Genomic DNA, 25,738 nt, shown 5'->3' with positions numbered 1-25,738 from the left:
ACTCGAGGACAAAATTGATGCCGAGATAGAAGCGTTGAAAGGTCTTATGCAACATTTACAACTAAATCGCCCAGCTGTTCCAGCGAGCAATCCGAAGGTAAAAACTCCATCTTTTGACGGCTCTGTTCCTTTCGAGGTATTCAAGCTTCAATTTGAGAAGACGTCAGAAATGAACAACTGGAATGCTGAAGATAAAGTTGCTGCCCTATTCGTAGCATTGAAGGGGCCAGCAGCCGAAATCCTACAGACGATTCCCGAGGGAGAGCGGAACAACTATCAAGCATTGATGGCCGCTGTCGAGAGACGTTATGGAAGCGAGCATAGAAAACAGATATACCAAATTGAGTTGCAAAACCGTTACCAAAAAAAACAAATGAGACATTACAGGAGTTTGCTTCGGATGTTGAAAGATTGGCTCATCTTGCAAATGCGGACGCACCCGTGGAATACACTGAAAGGGTAACGATTCAGAGCTTTATTAACGGCATACGGGACGTCGAAACGAAGCGAGCCACATACGCGAACCCAAAGCCAACATTTGCCGAAACGGTATCACATGCTCTGATTCAGGAAACAGCGTCACTTCTGTGTAAGCCAGTTTTCAAAGCAAGCCGTGTGGAAGTAGAAAGGCCAGAGTAGGTAGACGCAATATTGGGGGCGCTGAAAGGATCGCAAAAGCGGAGTGAAAGAGTTATCAAATGCTTCAAATGCGGGAAGCCCGGTAACATTGCACGTCATTGCGATCTTGATCCTAGTGGTTTCAACAGCATGGGTGGTCTTAATAACAGAGATGGAAGGGATGAGCAAGAGCGAGTAAGATATAGAGATCGAGAGCTAGCTCCAGCTATTGAATGTCCTGTGATATCTGTGTCGCAAATTGGTAGAAAATCGAGCAGTCTTACCATCAGAGGGAATGTGGATGGCAAAGAACGTGTACTGACTGTAGATACGGGCGCATCTCATTTCTTAATTCGATCTGACTTGGTGAACAGGAGAGTAAAACCGTTACCTGGAGCAAGGTTGCGTACGGTCACTGGCGAGTATAACCAAGTCCAAGGAGAAGTGGTATATGAGGTATTAATTGGAAAGGTTATGGTTCTACACAAATTCATTGTGGCGGAGATTGTTGATGAAGTCATATTGGGAGTGGACTTCTTAGTTGACCATGACATCAGGATCGATATGCGGAGAAAGATTATGCGCTATAAGAACCAGGATGTGCCATTCAGCTTCAGTTTGGAAAAGGGGTTAAGCAGTAATCGAGTACTGGTGGAGAAGAGTCGACAAAGACCACGAAAGTCAAAGGTAAAAGTTGATGGAACGAATGGGCCAAACAAAACAAAATCAAATATACCTGCGAGAGAAACACTGGCATTGACAAACCCGAACGGACGCACTAAAACGAAGGAAAGAATTTTCCAGAAAGAATGCGGAAGGTTTCCGGAAGGGAGATTTGGTACTGCTATACAACCCTCACCGGCGGAAAGGTGTTCCAGCCCAATTTCGGTGCAGTTGGGAAGGCCCGTACAAGGTTGTGAAGAAGATCAGTGATACCATCTACCGCATACAAAGCATTGGGGAATCACGAAATAGAAGAGAGGTACATTTGGCGATGCTAGCAGCGTTTAGATCGAGAGATTTGTCTGATCGGGACGATCAGACTTAGGTGGAGGGCAGTGTTACGAATATTAGCAAAACTAAGGGGTGCTGCCATCTCTAGGCCGATGCTAAACAGTGACGTGAATTCACATCAATAATTTAATAATTATATATCTACATAAACGAATCAATAATTGCGTTTACACATATGTACATATACGAGCAGCAGAGAAGCAATGCACAAACACGTGCATATATCTAATCTGAGTTGTCACAAGAGAGGGCAACAATTTGTGCAAGTATTACTCAAATGAGAAATTATACATCTGTAGTTGTAGCTGAGAAATTTATAACTAACTAAGTAAAATTCTGGAAGCGCCTAGAAGATGTCACGAGGAAGTCACAGAGTATAAAAGCATCAGCGGTAGAGGCACTATGGGCAGTTTTCGATTAAGACGCTATCTAGCGAGCAATAGCAGTATTATTTTGAAAGTCAGTTTCATTTAAGCTATCAGTGTGGTTATTAAGCCAGCGAGTTGCAGAGTATAAGTGTTATTGTGAAATACTTTAATAAAGGCCATTTTTCCATTATTCAATATTGGAGTTATTTATTCAACAGTTTAGTGATACGAACTTAGCAGAGGATTGCAAATAAGGGGAATTGCAGCAAATTCGTTACAATAGAAAGATATCATACAAGAAGCAGCTGTCACAAAGTTTTGCAAACAAAAACTAATTTACAAACAGTTACTTTAAAAAAGTTTAACAAACCTTACACAAGTTTTAACAAAACAAAAAGCTAACACTAAAATAGTATACAAATTTTCAACTAATATTTGACAAAACATATTTGAATATTGAAATACCAAAAATTGTCAACGAAAATAATACAAAAACTTAACACTAAAAAGATTTACAAAAATAAAAACTTAGGTAAATACAAAAAAAAAAAAAAAAAATGTAACTACCAATCATAGCAAAAATTTCACAAAAAAAAAAGATTTACGAAATAAAGCTTCGGGATATCCATATATGGGCATCTAATGTCGGGTTGTCAGCCAACGCGGAGAAGACGGATATGGTCTTGTTTACAAGAGGACAAGGTCCCAAATTGGACCAAGCCTAAGTTAGGAGGGGTGACCCTACAGGAGAAACCTTGCACAAAATATCTAGGAACCATTCCAGACAGTAAGCTGTCGTGGAAGCTCAACGTGGAGGAGAGGGTGAAGAAGGCTCCGACGGCACTTTATGCATGTAAAAGAATACTGGGGTGTGCGTGGGGTTTATTGCCGTCTATTTCTCATTGGGTATTTACACCGATTGTTAAACCAATCCTATACTATCGAGTTTTTATTTGGTGGACGGCCACACAAAAAAGTACCTTCCACAAAAAATTAGAGGTGTATGCAGGCTATCAATGCCTAGCATAACGCAAGCCCTTAAAATAACCCCGACAGTCGCACTGTATGCCATTCTGCACATTCCACCTGTAGACCTGGTAGCAAAGAACATAGCGTTAACAGCTGCAACCAGACTCAGTGCCTCGGGGCAGCTTGAACGCCTAAGATATGGCCATAGTTGTATAGCATTATCAATTACAGGTCGAACAGACTACCTGATTCCCTATCTGCGCTTCGATGGAGATCTTAAAGCCACAATAGAGATGGATGGTTAACCGCAAGCGTGCTCAAATGGAGGACGAGACGATACACGTGTACACAGATAGCTCCAAAGTAATGGAAGCAGTAGGGTCTGCGGTCTGTGTACTGTGCTGATCCGGAAATAAACAGATCCTACAAGCTGTCAGATCACTCTAGCGGAATTATTAGCCGTAACCAAAGCAGTAGAAACACTGGAAGAGAGTAGCTTAAACAGCAGCCGTGTTAACTTGTATATTGACAACCAAGCAGCAATTAAGGCAATAATCTCGCGTAGCACAGCATCTAAGAGTGTGTTAGAGTGTAAGCAGTCTCTGAAAAGAATCCGGACAGGGAGAAGCATACATCTATATTGGGACCCAGGGCATATCGTAATATATGGGAATGAAAAAGTGGATGAACTAGCTAAAAAGGGCGCATCCCTTGAACCTTGCTCGGTAGACGTCCCAATTAGATTGGGTGAGATGAAGAGAAGGCGAGAGGTACACACGATCGACCAAGCGGGAAAGGCGTGGGTTAAAGCACGGGGCTGTAAAGTGTCGAAGATTATGTTTAGGTCTTACAACCTTAGACTAACAAAGTTGCTTCTATCATTAAAAAGAGAGGACTGTAGACTCATGATGGGTATTCTGACTGGACATTGCCTTCTGCCTTCACAACTTAGGCTTGGCCAGTGATAGCAGATGTACGAAGCACGGATTAGAGGAGGAAACGATCGAGCACGTTCTGTGATCGTGCCTGCGCTTGCCAGGCTAAGACTCCAGCTATTAGGAGTGATACAGCTGTCAGCGCTAGAAGCAGCAAGTGGCATAGGTCCTAGAGTGTTTCTAGTATTTGCCAAGAGGACGGAGTTATTTTATAACATAGGTCCTGGTTTTAGATAGGGTTTTTCAGTTTGGTCGTTGAATAAACTTCTGATAACACTACGGACTCATTCAATCTATGTGAGGTTCTCATGTGCCGGCCAGTTTTACCTAACCTAACCTAACCTAGCTATCAAAAGTTTTTACAAAAAGTTACTACCGCCGTGGCGTGCTCCACCAACCACACTAGGTTCAAGTGCGATTGTAAAAAATGTAACGCCGATCCGGAGTAGGTAGATACTTTAAAGTTGATACAACGAGGCGCAGAGAGCCCGCAGAGCTTGCTCCTTTTCTGCTCATTTCAGCATCGTTGCGACTATGGTTAATATGCAAAGGCGGAAGAGCTGGTTAGCTATAATGTGGAGTTGCATTGCAACCGGCTGTCATGACCCATGGATTGAAAGAGGTTTTACATACGCATTCAACCTAACCAAGGTAATGGTGTGTCCACATCTTAAATTGATACCAATGAAAACGATTCTTGGGCGCTGGTCAAACATTTTTTGACCCGACATCGGCAGGTACTTATGTACATTAAATCGAACATATACGTGGTAGCAAACTTGCGTTAACACCGCTCGTTCAGAGTTATTCCATCTGTGTTACCTATTTCGCTCATTGATCTTTTGCGTGCTTCGTGTGTGCATGGTGATAGCATTCTATTCTTTTACGTTGTACTGTTTACGGCAAATGAATGTAGGTCACTAGGACGCTCTGAATGTCACACTCATCACACGTTCATACTTAATGCAAGTACCTACCACTACGTAACCTACAACTGACTAATCATCGGTCTAAACGCTTCATGCAATGATATTCATTGGTGCGTGCGTAAATTTCAATAGACCGCATGTTTTTTTCTATAACTTTTTTGCTGCTTTGCCAATTTCACAGTTGAATGCGTAAATTCCATATTCTTCAACGCAAACAAAAAACGAAGCAAAAACATAAAGATGGAGCGAAAAAATGTTTAGAAAGTACGCGGATCATGAGCTCTAGCACTGGGATCGCATTGAAATTACTTTACAATGGACAATTGATAGGATGTTAAGAGGCTTTAGTCAGCTGTTGGGGCCAGTCACGTTTCAACATTAACGCATGACACTGAGACGGCGCACTTGCATTCGCGCGCAAAGAACTGTAATGTTGTGCACAGATGTAATGAGAATGTGTGCCACGTAATAAGCGTTGCGACGACGCATACTGCGTGTCAGAATCAAAATTAGCCACGGATCACCAATGATTTGAACGCGTTCCATATCTATCCGTTTTATAATATTAGGCTATGAAATTGTTGGCATTGAGCTTATCTGGATGCGCGCACACACAAAAAGATTGTGGCCGACTTGAATAAAAGGTGTCAGTGCCTTCAGCTACGTGATTCCTAGCGCCCATCTAAAATGCCAGCTCTCCAGACCTTTACCTGAATTTGATAAATTAAGTATAAAGTAAATGGGAGGTATGCGACGGATGCTCCTTCGTCGTGCTGATGTCGCTGTTTCAGGGTGTTATACTAGAGTACATATTTTAAGATATGGTAACACCCTAGAAAAGGTCCAGCGGCACTACTGCACGCCTTAAATCTCTCTGAACCGGCAGAGATATTTTCAAAACCATTTTATACTCATAGTATCGCATTTTTAAAATTCTTAAAGCCATATGCTTAATACATACAGCGCATCATAAAATGGAGGTGTGTGGCTATCAATCCTATCCAAAACTGTCCTAGTGCCTTTTACCTGGAGAAGAAAACTATCGAGTATCCTCATTATGTCAGACAGCCAGGCAGTCTTATGTACCTTGCAGTCCTACACATTTACTTCTCAGCAATTGGATGAATGCATTGCAATCCTAAGTAATCTGGGATACAAAAACAAGATTTTGTTAGGACGGGTTGCCGCCGGAGTATGAGGGACATGAAGATAATGAACTGCTACCGAGCTAAGCAGGGTACTTTAGCAGCATTGTACGTTTCAGAGCCCTTCTGTAGACTCACAAAGACACACACTAGGAAAACCATGAGTAACTGAGAAACAAAACAGTTCAGACGACACTCGACTGAATCCGGAGCGCAAAGCCAGGCCAAATTGTTTATACTCCCAGCAACGAGAGTATCAACGAACCTCATTAATCTAAGCAGATACGATCTACGAACTCGCGCTATGATACTGTAGTCTAAGATATTACTGAAGTTAAATCTGTTCGATAAAAAAATCGGTTACTTTTGTAAAGGCTTTGCAGAGTATCTCCCAACTATGTATGTGGCGTGACTCCTAATACGTTCGTGATATGGAGTAAACACTGTTTCTTTACTAAACAGCCTGAAGAGGAGCTTAAATACATTGGAAGCCTCCAGATACAGTAATGGGCTAAACATGTCAAGCGCAATAGATCTAAATAAAGTTCACAGTGCAACAATACGGATTTTCATTAACTCAAGACCAGAAATAAGCCCTCGTCGGTGGTTAAGGGAATGTACAAAGTATTTTGCTTGATTTCATGTTTTCTAGTATGTTATTCATGCTTCTTATACATTCATAGCTGCGGAATGTTTTATTAATATAATTTTTTTCTAGTTTATCTTTTTTTATTTTATTGCTTTATTTTAGTTTTTTCCTTTATTGTTTTTGCTTGTCATTTATTATCAATCGCCATTTGCTCTACATTATTGTCTAACTAACAACTGTCGCGGGTTAAGTTCAATGTGAACAACTTACTGCTATGTAAATTAAAAGTAATTCACCTGTCATAAAAAGTGATTTCGAAATAAGAGTGTTCTTTTTACTTGAAAAAATAAAAAAAAATAAAATTATGTGGCTGCAGAACTACATGCATGAATACAATCTGAGACAATTTGACAAAACAACCTATCTCGAGTTAACTTAAAGTTGATATTCTGGCTGCTTAATAAAAATCCGTCACAGCGCTAAATGACTGGTAAAAAAATGTGAGAAGCCATAATGATGAGATGCTGATAGTTTTTTAGTGATAAGTTACTTAGGCTCACTTGCAGAACGGCAAGTTATCTTTTAACTCAGAGTTAACCTGACATCAGGGGTTAAACTCATATATTTTCGCAAATTTTTGAAACTAACTCTGCATTTAAAAGGTAAGTTGACAGTCTGCAAGTGGGCCTTAAACGCCATTATCTTAACACGAGATAGGTTGTTTTGTCAAATTTACTCAGATATGTACACACATGTATGAGTTTTGGTTATTTGATGATTTATTACGCACTTGCGAAGCCTTTCACTTTTTCCTTTGCTTTTGTTTTTGTTTTCTTTATTGTTTTTTTTTTTTTGCTTTATCTTTAGCACGCCAATCAGTTTGGAAATTTGATAATTTAATCCAAATTCTATTGGCACATGAAGCAGCTATAATTGATTTTGCGTGTTAAAAATTTGAAAAAAAAAAAATATTAAATATTTAACATTTTTCGTTCTTTTCTTTTTGTTGTAGATACTTAGCTTTCAACCAAATTTTGGGTAGTTCACTTCTTCGAAAATTTATTTAGGGCTCTTTGAAATTTATTAACTGATAAAGATTTTTGTGATAATACTCTAACAAATAAAATTTTTATTCATAAAAAAATAAAATAGGTTTATAAAGTTATTTTATGTTATTTCATATTATGTGTTACACGCTTTTAAATAAATTTTATTTTTTCAAATATTTTTAGTCCAATTTTTTATGTAAGCTCTGGCTTTTTCCTTTTTTTACTATCATATTTTTTATTTTATTTTATGTATTTACTTGTATGCTTACCATTAGTGTCTAAAAACAACTAATTTTTTTAACTTTTATATAATTTGTATTATATTTTAGTTCGTATTTAATTCAAATCAACTTCATTTTTTCTTTATATTTAAGCCTTAGCCGTTTTCCATTATTATTAAAATAAAATGTTGTTTTTTTACTTTTCATTTCATTTTATCTTATTTTATTTTATTATAATTTATTTAATTATTTTCCTTACTTTTTTTAATTAATTTATTTTATTTTAAATTTTTTTATGTTTATTTTTAATTTTATTTTACTTTATTTTATTTTATTTTGTTTAGTTTTTATTTCATTTTATTTTAATTTATTTAATTTAAATTTTTTTTTTCAATTTGCTGGCTCGAGGTCTATGTTTTTCTTGAAAAAACTAATAAAACATAAGTGTTTCGTTCTGCCAATATATTTCGAATTACCGTCGGTAATCAGCTTCAGGACAAACTAATGACAACATAAAACATTAATATAATAAATAATTAGCATTACTCATACACGTACATACATTTATTTACACGTTTGTACTGCTTAACGTGGGGGGTATAAAACTAATTATTTTTTTGATAACAATTTTTGTTGTTATATCGGCCTACTGATTTTAAGATCGCGGGTTCGAATCGAGCTCAAGGCCTAACAATAATTTTTTATCATTATTATTGTTATGATAAATTTTTTCTTAATTGAAAAAATTTTTAAATTAGAATAGAATAAAGAAAAAATTTTAGACAACTGCCAAAGCTCGTTGTATAGATCCATTTCGGGAACTGCTAAATTCCTTCATCGGCAACGTTTAGGCGCCGCTGCTATAACCATTCAGCCATCACAGCGGTTTTTTGTTTGTTTTCATTAATCCTACTTCTATTCTGTTTCGTGCCAACTGATATTCACAACACTGCGACATCTGTTGCAGAATGGCTGTGAAAATTGGACTTGTTTGTTGGCAATGCCGCCATAGTGTCATAATTTATTGACACTTTTTTTCCCCGTGCTCTGGGATGTATTAACAATTTTTGTTGTTATATCGGCCTACTGATTTTAAGATCGCGGGTTCGAATCGAGCTCAAGGCCTAACAATAATTTTTTATCATTATTATTGTTATGATAAATTTTTTCTTAATTGAAAAAATTTTTAAATTAGAATAGAATAAAGAAAAAATTTTAGACAACTGCCAAAGCTCGTTGTATAGATCCATTTCGGGAACTGCTAAATTCCTTCATCGGCAACGTTTAGGCGCCGCTGCTATAACCATTCAGCCATCACAGCGGTTTTTTGTTTGTCTTCATTAATCCTACTTCTATTCTGTTTCGTGCCAACTGATATTCATAACACTGCGACATCTGTTGCAGAATGGCTGTGAAAATTGGACTTGTTTGTTGGCAATGCCGCCATAGTGTCATAATTTATTGACACTTTTTTTCCCCGTGCTCTGGGATGTATTAACAATTTTTGTTGTTATATCGGCCTACTGATTTTAAGATCGCGGGTTCGAATCGAGCTCAAGGCCTAACAATAATTTTTTATCATTATTATTGTTATGATAAATTTTTTCTTAATTGAAAAAATTTTTAAATTAGAATAGAATAAAGAAAAAATTTTAGACAACTGCCAAAGCTCGTTGTATAGATCCATTTCGGGAACTGCTAAATTCCTTCATCGGCAACGTTTAGGCGCCGCTGCTATAACCATTCAGCCATCACAGCGGGCCTTGAGCTCGATTCGAACCCGCGATCTTAAAATCAGTAGGCCGATATAACAACAAAAATTGTTAATACATCCCAGAGCACGGGGAAAAAAAGTGTCAATAAATTATGACACTATGGCGGCATTGCCAACAAACAAGTCCAATTTTCACAGCCATTCTGCAACAGATGTCGCAGTGTTGTGAATATCAGTTGGCACGAAACAGAATAGAAGTAGGATTAATGAAGACAAACAAAAAACCGCTGTGATGGCTGAATGGTTATAGCAGCGGCGCCTAAACGTTGCCGATGAAGGAATTTAGCAGTTCCCGAAATGGATCTATACAACGAGCTTTGGCAGTTGTCTAAAATTTTTTCTTTATTCTATTCTAATTTAAAAATTTTTTCAATTAAGAAAAAATTTATCATAACAATAATAATGATAAAAAATTATTTTTTTGATAACAAAAATCTGTACGCCTGCGCCACGTTCTCTACATCAGATGTGTAACTTATTCTCTTGTCTGTCGATGTGTTGATTATGTGCAGCATTTCTAATGTGAATCTCTTCTTGTATTGTTTTTCTTGTTGGAGCACAGAAGCTTCATCAAAGTTTGGTGAGTGTCCATTGCTTTCACAATGGGCCATTAGGGTTCTGTGTTTGTTTACAATATTTAAAATCAAATGTTAATTATTTATTACATTAATATTTTATGTTGTCATTAGTTTGTCCTGAAGCCGATTACCGACGGTAATTCGAAATATATTGGCAGAACGAAACACTTGTGTTTTATTAGTTTTTGCAAGAAAAACATAGACCTCGAGCCAGCAAATTGGAAATTTAAGAAGAAAAGGTCGATAAATCAGTATTTTTTTTACTTTGTTTCATTTTATATAATTTTATTTTGCTCAATTTTTATTTTATTTTTTATTTTGTTTTATTCTATTTTGTGTTTTTTATTCTTATTTTACTTTATTTTATTTTAATTTACTTTATTTTATTTAATTTTATTTTACTTTATTTTTTTAATTACTTTCTTTGTTTTATTTTATTTTATTTTATTTATTTTTATTTTTATTTTACTTTATTTTATTTAGTTTTTATTTTATTTTTTTTTATTTTATTTTGTTTCGTTTTATTTTATTTTTTTCTTACTTTATTTTATTTTATCGTATTTTATTTCAACAATTTTCTAATGATAATTACTTACTGTTTTTTTTTCAATATTTCTATAGCTGAAAAATTGTATTTTGTTTTTGGAATAGTAAGTAGACATTTTTTCAGACAACCTGCCATACCTGCGGACTAGTTCCTAAAACAAAATACAATTTTTCAATTATAGAAAAATTAAAAAAAAACAATAATTCTCATTAGAAAAAATTATTTTTTCTAGTATTTTATTTTATTATAATTTTTTTTTTATAATTAAATTTGTTTACTTTTTTCTTTTAATTTTATTTTGGTTTATTTGATTATTCATTTACTATAATTTTTTTTATTTAATTTTATTTTATTTTGTTTTATTAAACTTAATTTAATTTTTTTTAAATTAATTGTTTTTTTTTTAATTGCGAAAGCTGAATCGTAGAAAAAATACAAATTTAATTATCCAACCTTTTAGATAACAAAGTCTGTTTGATATAAAAACTCTGTGAAAATGGCACAAGACAGCTGGCGGCTGCCGTGGTGTGGTAGTAGCGAGCTCCGCTATCCACACCGAAGCTCCTGAGTTTACGTCCTAGGCAAAGCATTATAGAGAATTTAGAAAAAAATGTTTCAATTAGAAAAGTGTTGATATGTGAGGTCGTCCCTCGGCAGTAGCTCGGTAAACACTCCGAATGCTTTTCTGCCATGCAATGCTTCGAATTCATCTGGTTCGCATATGTCGTTCGGAGCCGGCATAAAACATGTATGTAGGTACCGTCGTCCCGCCAATTTGTAGGAAAACATTTAAAAAGGGAGAAAATTGGAAAAGATCGCCTTTAATTTCCACCGAGATAAATCGCGCCAAGTATTTTTTTTTTTTAGCTGCTCAGTGCGCAAAGGAAAAAGAAACAAAGCCATAACGCCATTTCCATACACCCACTTGAAGGTCTTAACTTGCCAATTGCATGCAACAATTGTTTTGGGCCAAGCTGCATCATCCTCCACTGCAATGCTCCACTTGTGGCTAGCGACGTGTGACTTTATTTGTTTTTTGTTTTTAGCCAAAGCATTGGTCAGCAAATTTGCATCTTGCCTTTTGATAAAATTTTTTTATTTTTGCTTTACTGCATGTTAAAGACAGCTAAATTAATTGTACTGTGACGAATATTAGCAACACTAAGGGATACTATCATCTCTAAGCCGATGCTAAGCAGTGACTTGTATGCACATAAATAGATCAATCATTATGTCTACACATATGTATATACGCAGCGGAGAAGAGACGCACAAACACATGCAGATATCTTATCTGAGATGCTCCCAAAAGTATGCAATTATAATCGTGGAAGTGTCGCATAGAGAGAAGCTATAAAATTATGAATCTGTAGTTACAGCTGAGTAATTTTATAACTGATAACTAACTAGCAAGTTCTGGAAATAGAAAACCTAGAAATATGCAACGAGGAAATCACAGAGTATAAAAGACAGCAACAGTAGAGGCGCGACAATCAGTTTGATTAAAGACGCTATCTGGCGAGCAATAGTAGTGTTATTGTGAAGAACTTTAATAAAGGCCATTTTGCATTATTGAATAGTGGAGTTATTTATTCAACAGTTTAGTGATTCGAACGTTAGCAGAATATTGCAAATAATGGGAATTGCAGTAAATTCGTTACATTTGTGTACCTTTTCCTTTTAAACTTTCTACAACATGTGATGATGATGTGTATGTGTGTTGTAATACACTTTTCACCTAGTCAATTTTAAGAGTGTTGCAATTCAGACAAAATCGCAAGAGATTACAATGGAGGAAAGAAAGACTAGCAAAGATTTACAGCCATAAGAAATATATGTACAATGTGCTGATATAAACATTAGGGTGTGCAATCTGAATGTCCTACTTCCTTTACCAAGTGCTGCAACAAAATAGGATAGCTGTTTATTATTGAGTGTGAGTTAATAAAATATTGCAATAATAGCACACTCCAATGTTAAAACACACAAAATATGTACATATGTGTAAAGTTTCCTGACTTGTTGAAACAATAATTTTTTTTTTTAATTTTTCACCGTTTTATCCCATTCTATTTGATTGCCTTCTTCATTAAATATGTTTAACATGTATTTTAACTACATCAATGACTTCATTTATTGGCCAAGGTGGTCGGTCGGCCTTTCGTATGGTGGAACCGCCTCGTTCGCTTATTGACAGTTGGAATTTAAATGAGTTTTGCTATGATTGCGCTTTATGTATATATACAAGTGCAAACATTAGAGTGCTAATTGCTTAAAAAACTTGAAAAATTTAATATATCAGAGAAGACTAAATGGTAAACTTGGTAACTTTTGAATGTGAATTAATTCAGAAGTCTACTGAAAAATTTCCTTTAGACACCGAATGAATGAAGCTTGTAAAATAAACAAATCAGGTTTGTTGTTCTTGAATTAACAGACATACAGTATAATTAAGGGTTAAATCAACCGAGTTTTTTGTCAAGATAACACATTTGTTTAGTAATTTCAACTGAAAAGAAACGGCTGAGTTATTTCAACAGTTTTCATTGGTATTCTTAGGGTGACACTAATATTAGTGATGTCACGCCACGAATTGTATTGGTAATTTTTTATTTTTTTTTCAACGGAGCTATAGTTTACTTCTGAAGAACTTTTTCTTACTATTGATACAGTCAATTCAGAATCAAGAATTTGTGCCAAGTTGTTTCAACAGCTATTTCCGATTTCACCAGCATTTTTCCTCAGTGCATTTTTCCTTACTGGGTATTGTTTTTTGGGGCAAGAACTGTAGATGCCCCAGCATAAAAAAATTAAAATTAATTCTTATAAATGCGACTTGATGCACACCCTAATGTACATAAATTCGCATATAAATTTATAATAATTGGTTATATGCATCCAGTAAAGTAAATTCAGGAAGTGTTCAGATGGAAGTAGCAAGCTTTAAATAGCATTATAAACCCGTTCAAGTCAATACCAGTTTTCAAAGGACGGAAGCAAGTTGAAATGGCACACATTGAACTAAAGCAAAAAGAAATAAAAATTAACTATTCGGACCCATGCGCATCTTGCGCAACAAATATAAAAGTCTCATATCAAATATCAATAGAAGTCCGCTGTTCTCTCAATCATCTTATCAATAAAAACTTATATGCGCTTGCTCTGCCATATGGCGAATGTTAGCAACTGCCGGTAATGCAGTGTTAGTTCTAATCAAATATTCCCAATAGTGCCATAGTACTAATGGATTTCTTTGTGTGCTCATAATCGTTTATTTTTAATAAATTATTTTATTAAAATATAGGTAAACAAAAGCACTACGACCAATAATGCTCAAAGCACACTAATAGCACGAATCTCCATATTTACAACCAAAACTTTATTTATAGATTTGGATTCCAATAAGAGCGAAAAAGAGACCTGCACATAATAACAGCAATTAGAAATCTATATATATAAAAAGAAGTGTACATTTTGATTGTCACTCCATAACTCGAGAACGGCTCGACAGATTGCCATGCAATTTTTAGGAAAGATACAGGAAGGAGAGATGATGGTTAGTTGATTTTGAAATTCCAAATCGGTTTAGCTATATATATGGGGTATTCCATCCCATTTCGACCAATTTTGAACCCAACCCCTTTAGAATTGGCTGAAAGTTTTTCTTCTTTTTCTAGCTTACGAAAGACGTTTTTCAGAATTTTTTAAAATTTTTTCATCCAACTCAAAAAAAGTTATGAATTTTTAAAAAAACACCGTTTTTGTTTTCAAAATGCTATAACTTTTTCAAAAATTGACCGTATGGGATCTTTTTTTTTTTAAATTTGTTTTTAAATGTACTTTTCGGAAAAAATACAAAAAAATTTTTAAAGTTTTTTTTTTGTAATTTTTCAGTTTTTCGAGATTTTTCGAATTTCGCCATTTTTTTTCTCATAAAAACTCTAATCAATTCTGCAATCATCCCCACTAATCCCGGAGTGGGCCGATTTTTTTCTATATTTTTTTTTATTTAATTGAAAAAAATTTTTCAAAAATAAAAATTTTTTTTTATCAATTTTATTTATATAACAAAAAAATGTAAGAAAATGATTTTTAAGTATTCTTTTCTTTATATATTATGGAAAATAGATAGTTGTGTTTTTATGTTTACTGTGTCAGTCATTAATCCTGGTTATTTTAATCGTAGATTACCATAATATATAAAGAAAAGAATACTTAAAAATCATTTTCTTACATTTTTTTGTTATATAAATAAAATTGATAAAAAAAAATTTTTATTTTAAAATGGCGAAATTCGAAAAATCTCGAAAAACTGAAAAATTTAAAAAAAAAAACTTTAAAAATTGTTTGCATTTTTTCCTAAAAGTACATTAAAAAACAAATTTAAAAAAAAAGATCCCAAACGGTCAATTTTTGAAAAAGTTATAGCATTTTGAAAACAAAAACGGTGTTTTTTTTAAATTCATTACTTTTTTTGAGTTGGATGAAAAAATTTGGAAAAATTCTGAAAAACGTCTATCGTAAGCTAGAAAAAGAAGAACAACTTTCAGCCAATTCTAAAGGGGTCGGGTTCAAAATTGGTCGAAATGGGGTGGAATACCCCATATATAAAAATCAAATTCTGTATGTGTGTGTGTTCGCTATGGAAACGTATTTCCCACACATTAATCATCACCAAATTTTGGTTATGGGTTCCTTCGATCAACGGGAAGGTTTTAGGCTAAAAATAATTTCTATATATAAAAGGGGCGTGTCACCTCCCATACAAATGGAATCTTTGGTACTGCATACCTTTGAAGGTATACATGCCAGAACATTGAATTCAGTAAGGAGATAGATGAGGTCAATTCCTAAAGCAAGAAAATGCGGAATTGGGAAAAAGGGGGCGTGGAACCTTCCATTCAAATGGAATCTTTGGTACTGCATAACTTTGAAGGTATACATGCCAGAACATTGAAATTCAGTAAGGAGTTATTTGAGGTCAATCCTTAACATCACCAAGAAAATATGGAATTGGGAAAAAGGGGACGTGGCACCTCCAATACAAATGGAATATATTATACTGCATATATCTGGATGTCGTAATGGTAGGATAATTAAAATTGGTAAGGCGCTATGTGACGTTAAGTCCTAAAACCTCCAGTAAAATGTGGAATGGGGAAAAAATATCGCTGCCGTACAAACTTAAGTTATTTTAACACCTAAAGCTTGACTGCATTGTTGAGTTTAGCTGTTATGCCTTTTGGACGTTTAGCAATCTGCCGCTGTTAAAAAATTGTTTATCTTCAGTCTATCTACATCGTCTATAAAAATCAAATTCTGTGTGTGTGTTCCCTATGAAAACGTGTTTGCTATACTTCGATCATCACCAAATTTTGGCTCGAGGTTCCTTCGATCAAGACGAAAGTTTTTCATATTTCAGAATTAAGAATTTTAAATTTAAATGTTTTTGTTTTTTGGCTATGCGAAAGAACTATCTTAGCTCCCAAAAATGATCATGTTAACAAAATCAATGATCGCTTTCAAAATCAATTTCCTGGTGAAGTGACGAAATATAAATCGATCGACACAGTTACAGATGAAGATAAAATTGTGAGTTATCCAAATGAATTTCTATACTCCTTAGAACCAAAAGGAATGCATGCGCATATATCACCTTTGAAAATTGGTTCACCAATCATGCTTCTTCGGAATGTAATCAAAGTAACAATCATCAGCGGTAAAAGTAATACAATAATATAAAATAAGATACAATAAGATACAAGAATAAAATGTTTTAACAGAAAATTTCACCAAATATGCGTACAAAATTCAATTCATTTACAGAACAATAAATTAAATTATCAACAAACAAAACAGAAAAAATAACACAACATCCATTCGATCTCGGGCGTTACAACGTGCGCCTGGTAAAGCTAGTGATATATAAGATTAAGTAAAAATAAATTATTAAAAAAAGGAACACAGTGAAAATGCTATAAATGTTTTTATGTTTTACTGTCTGTGATCTGCGCCCAAAATTTTATAAATTAACTAGTGTACCCAGCAGACTTTGTTCAGCCCGAAAATTGGTTTGCCTACATACAAAAAGTGAGCCTCACTTTCCCTCTTTTCTCTTAATACCATTCTCGTCTACTTCATCCCCCATTTTTCTTTTTATTCTTGTCCATCCTTTACTCCATTTATCTCCTTCCTGATCCCACTCCAACTCTCACTCCCACTCTAGCACCCACTCAACACGTTTTTAAGTTTTGGCGAGGCTAACGCACAGCACTTATTTTTTATATTTATAAATTTAATTGTTGATAGGGTAATTTATTGATTTAATTTTGTATTTCTTTTCTCAAAAACTGGTCCGTCAAAACAGCTTTGGCAACAAAATTGTCACTAGCCTATGCTAGCCATTTTCCAAGTGATATTGCCAGCGCTTTTTGTCACTACAAAAAATATCTTTCAAGGCCGTACTGAACGAGTGTCTTTTAAAATGTTATTTCTATGAAACATGTTTATCTACGTTTACTTATTAAGAAATCCGATGTATATACATACACGAAATAACGAGCCCGGAAACTAATTGCTTCTCATTTTTTTCTTTCCTTTCATCTTTATAGCAATGACATAATGGAACCAATGACCGCATTGGTTTTGGCTTTTCAGCTGTTGGCCCTTTTCTCCATAGCCGGCGCGCTAATCATCTATCTAATATGCAAAGTACGCGACGACATTGCCGAAGTAGTCGAAGCACAACCGAGCACAGTTCTCATAACAAGCGCCGACACCGCGCTCGGTCTACAACTATGTACACATCTCGCCAATAAAGGATGCCGCGTTTTCGCCGGTATGCGTGATACAGAAGATTCATTGCCCGCCAAGCTCTTGAATGGTTGGTTGAAAATGCGCGAATACAGTGAAGAGCCCATACGCGGCGCCATCATACCCATGCAGCTGGATGTGACACGCGAAGATGTGCTACGCGAAACCACAAATGCAATGGGCGCGCACATGAATGCGGGCGAACGCGGCATAGCGGCAGTTATCAATACAAGCGGCAGCCTCTATCGTGGACGTGTTGAATTGCAGGAGGGACAACAGTGGGAACAAATGCTAAAAACTAATGTACTCGGATCGCTGCGCGTGGCTAAAGTATTTGTGGGTTTTTTGCGACCAACGCGTGGTCGTCTCATCTATTTGGGCGCTGGCGCTGGTGGTGAGGAAGGCGAAGCTGGGTTAGTGGCATTCAATGCATCACGCGCAGCAGTAGAGAAATGTGTGGAAGAGTTGCGTAAGGAGTTGCAGCCATCTGGCGTGAAGGTGGTGTCGCTGGATACGAGCGGCTTAAAAGCGGATGCGCTATACAAAGCGCCAGTGCCGCACGGTGAGTAATTGGGGCGCTTTTATTACTTTTTTTTATATGATTAATGATTTATTTTCTTTTTATTTACTCAACTCATTGTAGTAGCTTCTGAAAGTGAGGACGCCCCAACACAGTACACAGCGGACGTTTTAAACGCGAACTCATTGCACGTAATAGAGCGGGCACTGTGGGATATTGTGCCGCTGGAACGCTACCAATTGGTGCAAAATAACAAATTGAATTTCATGTTGCCATGTCGATCGTCTTTGCGTCTGAAGCTTAGTGATGGTGTAGGGCGTGTGCACCGTGTATGAGCGGTTCGTTGCTAAAACCAAATGGCATTACGAGAATGTCTCACATGCTGCGCCCGTGATGCACTTTGGTAGATAATATTTGGGGACACTCCAAAAAGTTTATTTTAAACAAAAATAATATACAAATTGACGTTATTAATTCTCGATTTAAGAAAATTCAATTTTTACATGGAAGCTGGAAAATATTTGGAAAATAAATGTTGTTAAAAATAAGTTGTATTTAAAAGTCGTACAAAATGTTATATACGGAGAAAATAAAATTTGCTCTTTTTCGAAGTTTACGTTATTGAATTTTGTAGGTATACCAGCACTTTTTCTATGTAAATTTTAGCTTTTTATATTTTTTGTTAATATGTTTTATATATATGTATGTATGTATGTAAACTGTAAAGTTTTTGTATGTTAATTTTTGTAAATAATGTAATTTTTAATCTTAAGTATTTTTTTTTACTCATCCTTTTTTATAATCGGATACATAATATTTTGCCACTTTAATTTTCTACGACTTTTATTTTTATTTGCTTCTTTTTAGCATCATAAAAATTATCTTTTGGATTTTTTTTTACCTTTTTTGTGCTATCGTTAATTTGGTTTTTTTTTGTTATTTAGATTTTGTTATTAAATACAATTTTATTGTTATACAAAATAACGTTTTTTCTCAGTCTTATTCGCTTTTTAGTTTTTTTTATCGTTTTTATTAGCTGCATTGTTTTGAGGTTTTTGTTTGTTATTGTCGCATATATTTATGAAAATTGTTGCCTCTGTTATTTAAAAAAAGTGTAATTTTTATCATTACTTATTTATTTATTTTTTTTTTGTTACACTGGGAAATACATAATAAATTTTTTATATTACTGTTTTTTGTTATAATCCTTTCTTAAAATAATAAGTATAATTCTTTCTCATTTTCATTTTCTTCAATTTATTTTATTTATTATTATTGAAATAACATATTTTTAATTCATGATAATAATTGTAACTAAATAATGTTTTCCTACTTTTATTTATAATAATTTTTTGGTATCATTTTATTTTTTTATCAAATACACTCAGAGAAAAACGCCGTTCTAAAATCCAGCACCACCGGACTCAATTCAAGATTTTCATGTTCTTACCTTTTCGTTCTTGAAACACGACCGACCTGTTCTCAAAACAACAACCTTGTTCTTGAACTGACAACCATTTTCTTGAAAAGAGAACGGCTGGTCTTAAAATATGAACAAATGTTCTATTAATGAGAACAATGTTCTTAAATTAAGAAAAATGTTCTTAAATTAAGTTCAAGTAAAAAGAAACGGTACAATTCGTGTGTACTACAATGTTAAATACAACATCTTCAAATAAGAATAATTTATCAATAAGAGAAATATATGAAAAAATTCATATTATGCGTTTTTTCTTAAATTTTTGGACCTTATTTCATTTTTTGTTATAAATATTTTTTAATTATCGCAAAAAAATTATTATTAATAAAAAATAAATGAGTACCTATTGAAAAAAATACTTTCCCCTGCCATCAATGATCAAGCCCAAACCGTTCTTGAATTGAGAACGAAAACTGTTAAATCGACCACAAGTCGTTCTCGAAGCGTGAGAACGAAAAATCTTATTTTAAGCACAAATAGTGCTTGAAATGAGCACAGAAGGTTCATGCATCAATACCAAACTGGTCATAAAATACGAACGGTGTGCTTGGAAAAACTGTTCTTAAAACAAGCCCATCGGTCACGAGTTAAGAAAAAACGTACTCAACAGACTTTTGTCAACGAATGTTCTTAATTTTGAACTTGTTTAGTTGGTTTTAGAACGATTTTTTCTCTGGATGTAGTTTTTTTTTTTCAGAAATAAAATGTTTTTTCATTTTTATTATCTGTATATTTTTGTTTCTTTAATAATATAATTAAATATATTTTTTGTCTTTTACAGTTTATTAATTGAGGTATTTTCATCGTTGCATAGGCGATAAAATTTTGTTTGATTTTTATTTCATATTTTTTATATTTAATAAGTACTTTCTTCTTATCGGAATATATTTTCTGTTAATTTATTTTTACATTCTTTTTTAATATGTATATTTTTTTTGATTTCTTAAGCTTGTTATTTTTTCGTTTACTTTATGGTGTTACTGTCGGAAATATTATTTTTTCCCATTTTCAATTTGTACACTTTTTTCTTATTTAATATTTTATTTGTTTTTATCGGATATTTTCTTTCTCATTTTTTATTTTAAAACAAAATTTTATCTTTTTGAATTTTAAGATTTGGAAAAAATAAAAAAAAATTTACTTTTTTTTAATCTTTTTTTAAATTTTTTTGTTGTGCCTCAAAAGTTGCGGGTTTCACGAGCAAATTTTTTAATAATTTTGGAAAAATGTTTTACAAAGTGAAAAATGAAAATTCTTTTCCTTTTATTGATATTTCTCTGTTTGTTTACAAACCTATTTTATTTGTGTTACTATAAAAACTAAATTTGTGGCCACGTTTATTATTTAAAGAAAAATTGTAAGAGCTAAAATTTTTAATGCTATAATTGAAAAATAAATAAAACAAGTTCGAATAAAAGATTTTTATTAGATTTAGTATAGAGTGAGAACCACGCCTGTAGTTTATTAATTTATTCAAAATCTAAAATTATAATAAAGCTATAAAGCCATAGCAACAAGGACCTTAGGCTAAAAAAATTGGATATGCCAACAACACGCGGTCTTCCCAAGAGGTCCCCCATCTAAGTATTAACCGCACCCGACGCTGCTTAATTTCGGTGATCGGAACGCTTCTAGTAGAAATCTACATTAGAGGGGGAAAAAAATGAAAGCTTCGTCCGCCTATTTTAAACATAGCTCGATTATATTTCTCCACAACAACTGGTGTCAAAGGGTACATTAAATGTTCCAGCCAGTTCAACCTACGCTAAAATTGGACGTCGGGAAGCAGCAACCAAAGACTGCGTGGATGGAAGTTTACTTGCGGTTCGTAGTATTCCATCTAAAGGTAGAAAATAGAAGCTTCAAAACTGAAGCGGTGAAATTTAGACCACAGTCTGCGGTCCAAAAGTGATGATTAGTCATCTTAAGCTGAGTTCACACGTCAAGAAAATTAGACGAAACCGAAATTTTATTCGCGTAGCGCTTGTTCAGGCAAATAAAGAAATGCTTCTAAAAACTCCGTCCTCAATAAACAAAGTAAGTTCGTAGGTAAGAAAAACCGTGATTTTTTCTTCTACTTCATTTAGCTATTCCTCTTCCTATAAATTTTAAGTCTAGAATAGAAAACAAAGGGGAAAAAATGCGCATTCGCATTAAGCTAAGTTCCCTCCATTTGCCATTAAGATCCATTACCGTTTTCATCAACTTTTATATTTTTCTCTTTATTTTATCACGTCAGTGACCATTTCTGATCCATTGCACTCGCTTTGTACGCTTTGTGGTTTTACCACAAATAAGAAAAGAACACGCATTGCTTACTCAGACGTGACAGTGATTTTGACAGTATAGCTTTGATTTTTATACTCATTGGATAACGGTTGGTTGTACATATATAAAGGAATCGAGATAGATATAGACTTCCATATATCAAAATAATCAGGATCGAAAAAAAATTTGATTGAGCCATGTCCGTCCGTCCGTCCGTCCGTCCGTTAACACGATAACTTGAGTAAATTTTGAGGTATCTTGATGAAATTTGGTATGTAGGTTCCTGAGCACCCACCTCAGATCGCTATTTAAAATGAACGATATCGGACTATAACCACGCCCACTTTTTCGATTTCGAAAATTACGAAAAATGAAAAAATGCCATAATTCTATACCAAATACGAAAAAAAGGATGAAACATGGTAATTGGATTGTTTTATTGAAGCAAAATATAACTTTAGAAAAAACTTTATAAAATGGCTGTGACACCTACCATATTAAGTAGAAGAAAATGAAAAAGTTCTGCAGGGCGAAATAAAAAACCCTTAAAATCTTGGCAGGTATTACATATATAAATAAATTAGCGGTATCCAACAGATGATGTTCTGGGTCACCCTGGTCCACATTTTGGTCGATATCTGGAAAACGCCTTCACATATACAACTACCACCACTCCCTTTTAAAACTCTCATTAATACCTTTAATTTGATACCCATATCGTACAAACTCATTCTAGAGTCACCCCTGGTCCACCTTTATGGCGATATTTCGAAAATGCGACCACCTATACAACAACCACCACTCCCTTTTCAAACCCTCATTAATACCTTTAATTTGATACCCATTCTAGAGTCACCCCTGGTCCACCTTTATGGCGATATTTCGAAACGGCGTCCACCTATAGAACTAAGGCCACTCCCTTTTAAAATACTCATTAACTCCTTTCGTTTGATACCCATATTGCACAAACGAATTCTAGAGTCACCCCTGGCCCACCTTTATGGCGATATCTCGAAACGGCGTCCACCTATGGAACTAAGGATTACTCCCTTTTAAAATACTCAATAACACCTTTCTTTTGATACCCATATTGTACAAACAAATTCTAGAGTCACCCCTGGTCCACCTTTATGGCGATATTTCGAAAATGCGACCACCTATACAACAACCACCACTCCCTTTTCAAACCCTCATTAATACCTTTAATTTGATACCCATTCTAGAGTCACCCCTGGTCCACCTTTATGGCGATATTTCGAAACGGCGTCCACCTATAGAATTAAGGCCCACTCCCTTTTAAAATACTCATTAACACCTTTCATTTGATAGCCATATCGTACAAACATATTCTAAAGTCACCCCTGGTCCACCTTTATGGCGATATCTCGAAAAGGCAAAACACCTATAGAACGAAGGCCCACTCCCTTTTAAAAATACTCATTAACACCTTTCATTTGATACCCATATCGTACTAACAAAGTATAGAGTCACCCCTGGTCCACCTTTATTGCGATACCTCGAAAAGGCGTCCACCTATAGAACTAAGGCCCACTCCCTTTTAAAATACTCATTAACTCCTTTCGTTTGATACCCATATTGCACAAACGAATTCTAGAGTCACCCCTGGCCCACCTTTATGGCGATATCTCAAAACGGCTTCCACCTATGGAACTAAGGATTACTCCCTTTTAAAATACTCATTAACACCTTTCTTTTGATACCCATATTGTACAAACAAATTCTAGAGTCACACCTGTTCCACCTTTATGGCGATATTTCGAAAATGCGACCACCTATAGAACTAAGGCCCACTCCCTTTTAAAGTACTCATTAATACCTTTCGTTTGATGCACATATTGTACAAACAAATTCTAGGGTCACCCCTGGTCCACCTTTATGGCGATATCTCGAAACGGCGTCCACCTATGGGACTAAGGATTACTCCCTTTTAAAATACTTATTAACACCTTTCTTTTGATACCCATATTGAACAAACAAATTCTAGGGTCACCCCTGGTCCACCTTTATGGCGATATCTCGAAACGGCGTCCACCTATGGAACTAAGGATTTCTCCCTTTTAAAACACTCATTAACACCTTTCATTTGATACCCGTATCGTACAAACACATTCTAGAGTCACCCCTGGTCCACCTTTATGGCGATATTTCGAAACGGCGTCCACCTATAGAACTAAGGCCCACTCCCTTTTAAAGTACTCATTAATACCTTTCGTTTGATGCACATATTGTACAAACAAATTCTAGGGTCACCCCTGGTCCACCTTTATGGCGATATCTCGAAACGGCGTCCACCTATGGGACTAAGGATTACTCCCTTTTAAAATACTTATTAACACCTTTCTTTTGATACCCATATTGAACAAACAAATTCTAGGGTCACCCCTGGTCCACCTTTATGGCGATATCTCGAAACGGCGTCCACCTATGGGACTAAGGATTACTCCCTTTTAAAATACTTATTAACACCTTTCTTTTGATACCCATATCGTACAAACGCATTTTAGAGTCACCTCTGGTCCACCTTTATGGCGATATCTCGAAAAGGCGACCACCTATACAACAACCACCACTCCCTTTTAAAACCCTCATTAATACCTTTAATTTGATACCCCTATCGTACAAACACATTCTAGAGTCAACTCTGGTCCACCTTTATGGCGATATTTCGAAACGGCATACACCTATAGAACTAAGGCCCACTCCCTTTTAAAATACTCATTAACACCATTCGTTTGATACCCATATCGTACAAACGCATTCTAGAGTCAACCCTGATCCACCTTTAAGGCTATATCCCTAAATGGCGTCCACCTATAGAACTATGGCCCACTCCCTCATAAAATACTCTTTAATGCCTTTCGTTTGATACACATGTCATAAAAACACATTCCAGGGTTTCCCTCGGTTAATTTTCCTACATGGTTATTTTCCCTTATGTTGTCACCATAGCTCTCAACTGAGTATGTAATGTTCGGTTACACCCGAACTTAACCTTCCTTACTTGTTTTTTAAATGCATTTCTCTTTTATAACGCACATTCAGTAACTAAGAAATGCACTTAAACAGCATAAACGTGCAGAAAATTGCAAAAACTGTTGCATACCCACAGGCGCATGGAAAATAAAGCTTATAACTTTAACAACTTTAAAATTATTGCTATGAAATTCTCAGATTAGTTAGCTAATTGCTTGGCGCGTTACTGAGGCAATTCACTTTTTAGTGCAGTGAAAAAATTTTGAATGATTTGCATATCATTTTTTACCTTTATAATTTTTACTATAGCACTTACGCTTACAGCTTTATATGCACATGTGTGTGTAGCACAAGCACAATCAACACGCAAACATAGATCCCAATTGTGTTTGAACAACAAAAGGCATAACGTAAAATGACATGTGATCGATTTTTCTCCCCCTATACCAATATCCCTTTATAAACCTTTGCAATCACAGCTTTCAGCAATACCACATAGCTATTGGCGTCATTGGGCACTTGATTGCACGTACGTATGTATATGTAAATGTGTGAGCAGCTGGTGTTGACACAGAATTCATTAGTGGCTACTTTGTGGTCAACCAGGCAGATATTTAGCAAAGAGATACTTTTTTATATACCCAATTGTCGTAGTATACAGCTTTATTAATTTTTTAAACTTGAAACAAAATAAAAGCATATTTTCTTAAAATCGATTTAAAAAAATTTCACCACTTTAAAATTTTGGAAAGCTTCAAACAAAAAAAATGCTGGTTCGGATTTGAGCTCAAGGCGTATAACAATAATTGTCAGAGCTACTCAACCCCTATACACTTGTAGCACTTTTGTTTTTGTTTTGACCTGAAGAATAGGCACAGATGCAAATTCACAATTTCAATATACAAATAAATTTTCATAGCACATCCA

General features: G+C 34.9%; 2 protein-coding genes across 7 annotated transcripts in view; one reads left to right on the top strand and one right to left on the bottom strand.

The window, feature by feature from the left end:
* Positions 1-20,953, top strand: part of LOC137249312 (uncharacterized oxidoreductase SAR2567) — an 80,394-nt gene extending 59,441 nt beyond the window's left edge. For 2 of the 4 annotated variants that reach the window (XM_067780663.1, XM_067780662.1), the window contains 2 exons: positions 17,348-18,111; positions 18,193-20,953. In XM_067780663.1, the coding sequence (XP_067636764.1) occupies positions 17,358-18,111; positions 18,193-18,404 (966 nt within the window). In that variant the 5' untranslated portion in view covers positions 17,348-17,357 and the 3' untranslated portion in view covers positions 18,405-20,953. Of the gene's footprint in view, positions 1-6,833; positions 6,855-17,347; positions 18,112-18,192 lie in introns of those variants that run through there. The other 2 variants (XM_067780664.1, XM_067780661.1) reach the window with 2 other exon arrangements.
* Positions 1-25,738, bottom strand: part of LOC137249306 (uncharacterized) — a 768,906-nt gene that overhangs the window by 55,583 nt on the left and 687,585 nt on the right. The window lies entirely within an intron of this gene.

Source organism: Eurosta solidaginis, chromosome 4, assembly GCF_040869045.1.
Source record: "Eurosta solidaginis isolate ZX-2024a chromosome 4, ASM4086904v1, whole genome shotgun sequence".
Taxonomy (NCBI): domain Eukaryota; kingdom Metazoa; phylum Arthropoda; class Insecta; order Diptera; family Tephritidae; genus Eurosta; species Eurosta solidaginis.
The sequence above is the reverse complement of the archived record's forward strand: the minus strand, read 5'-3'. Positions and strand labels throughout refer to the sequence as shown.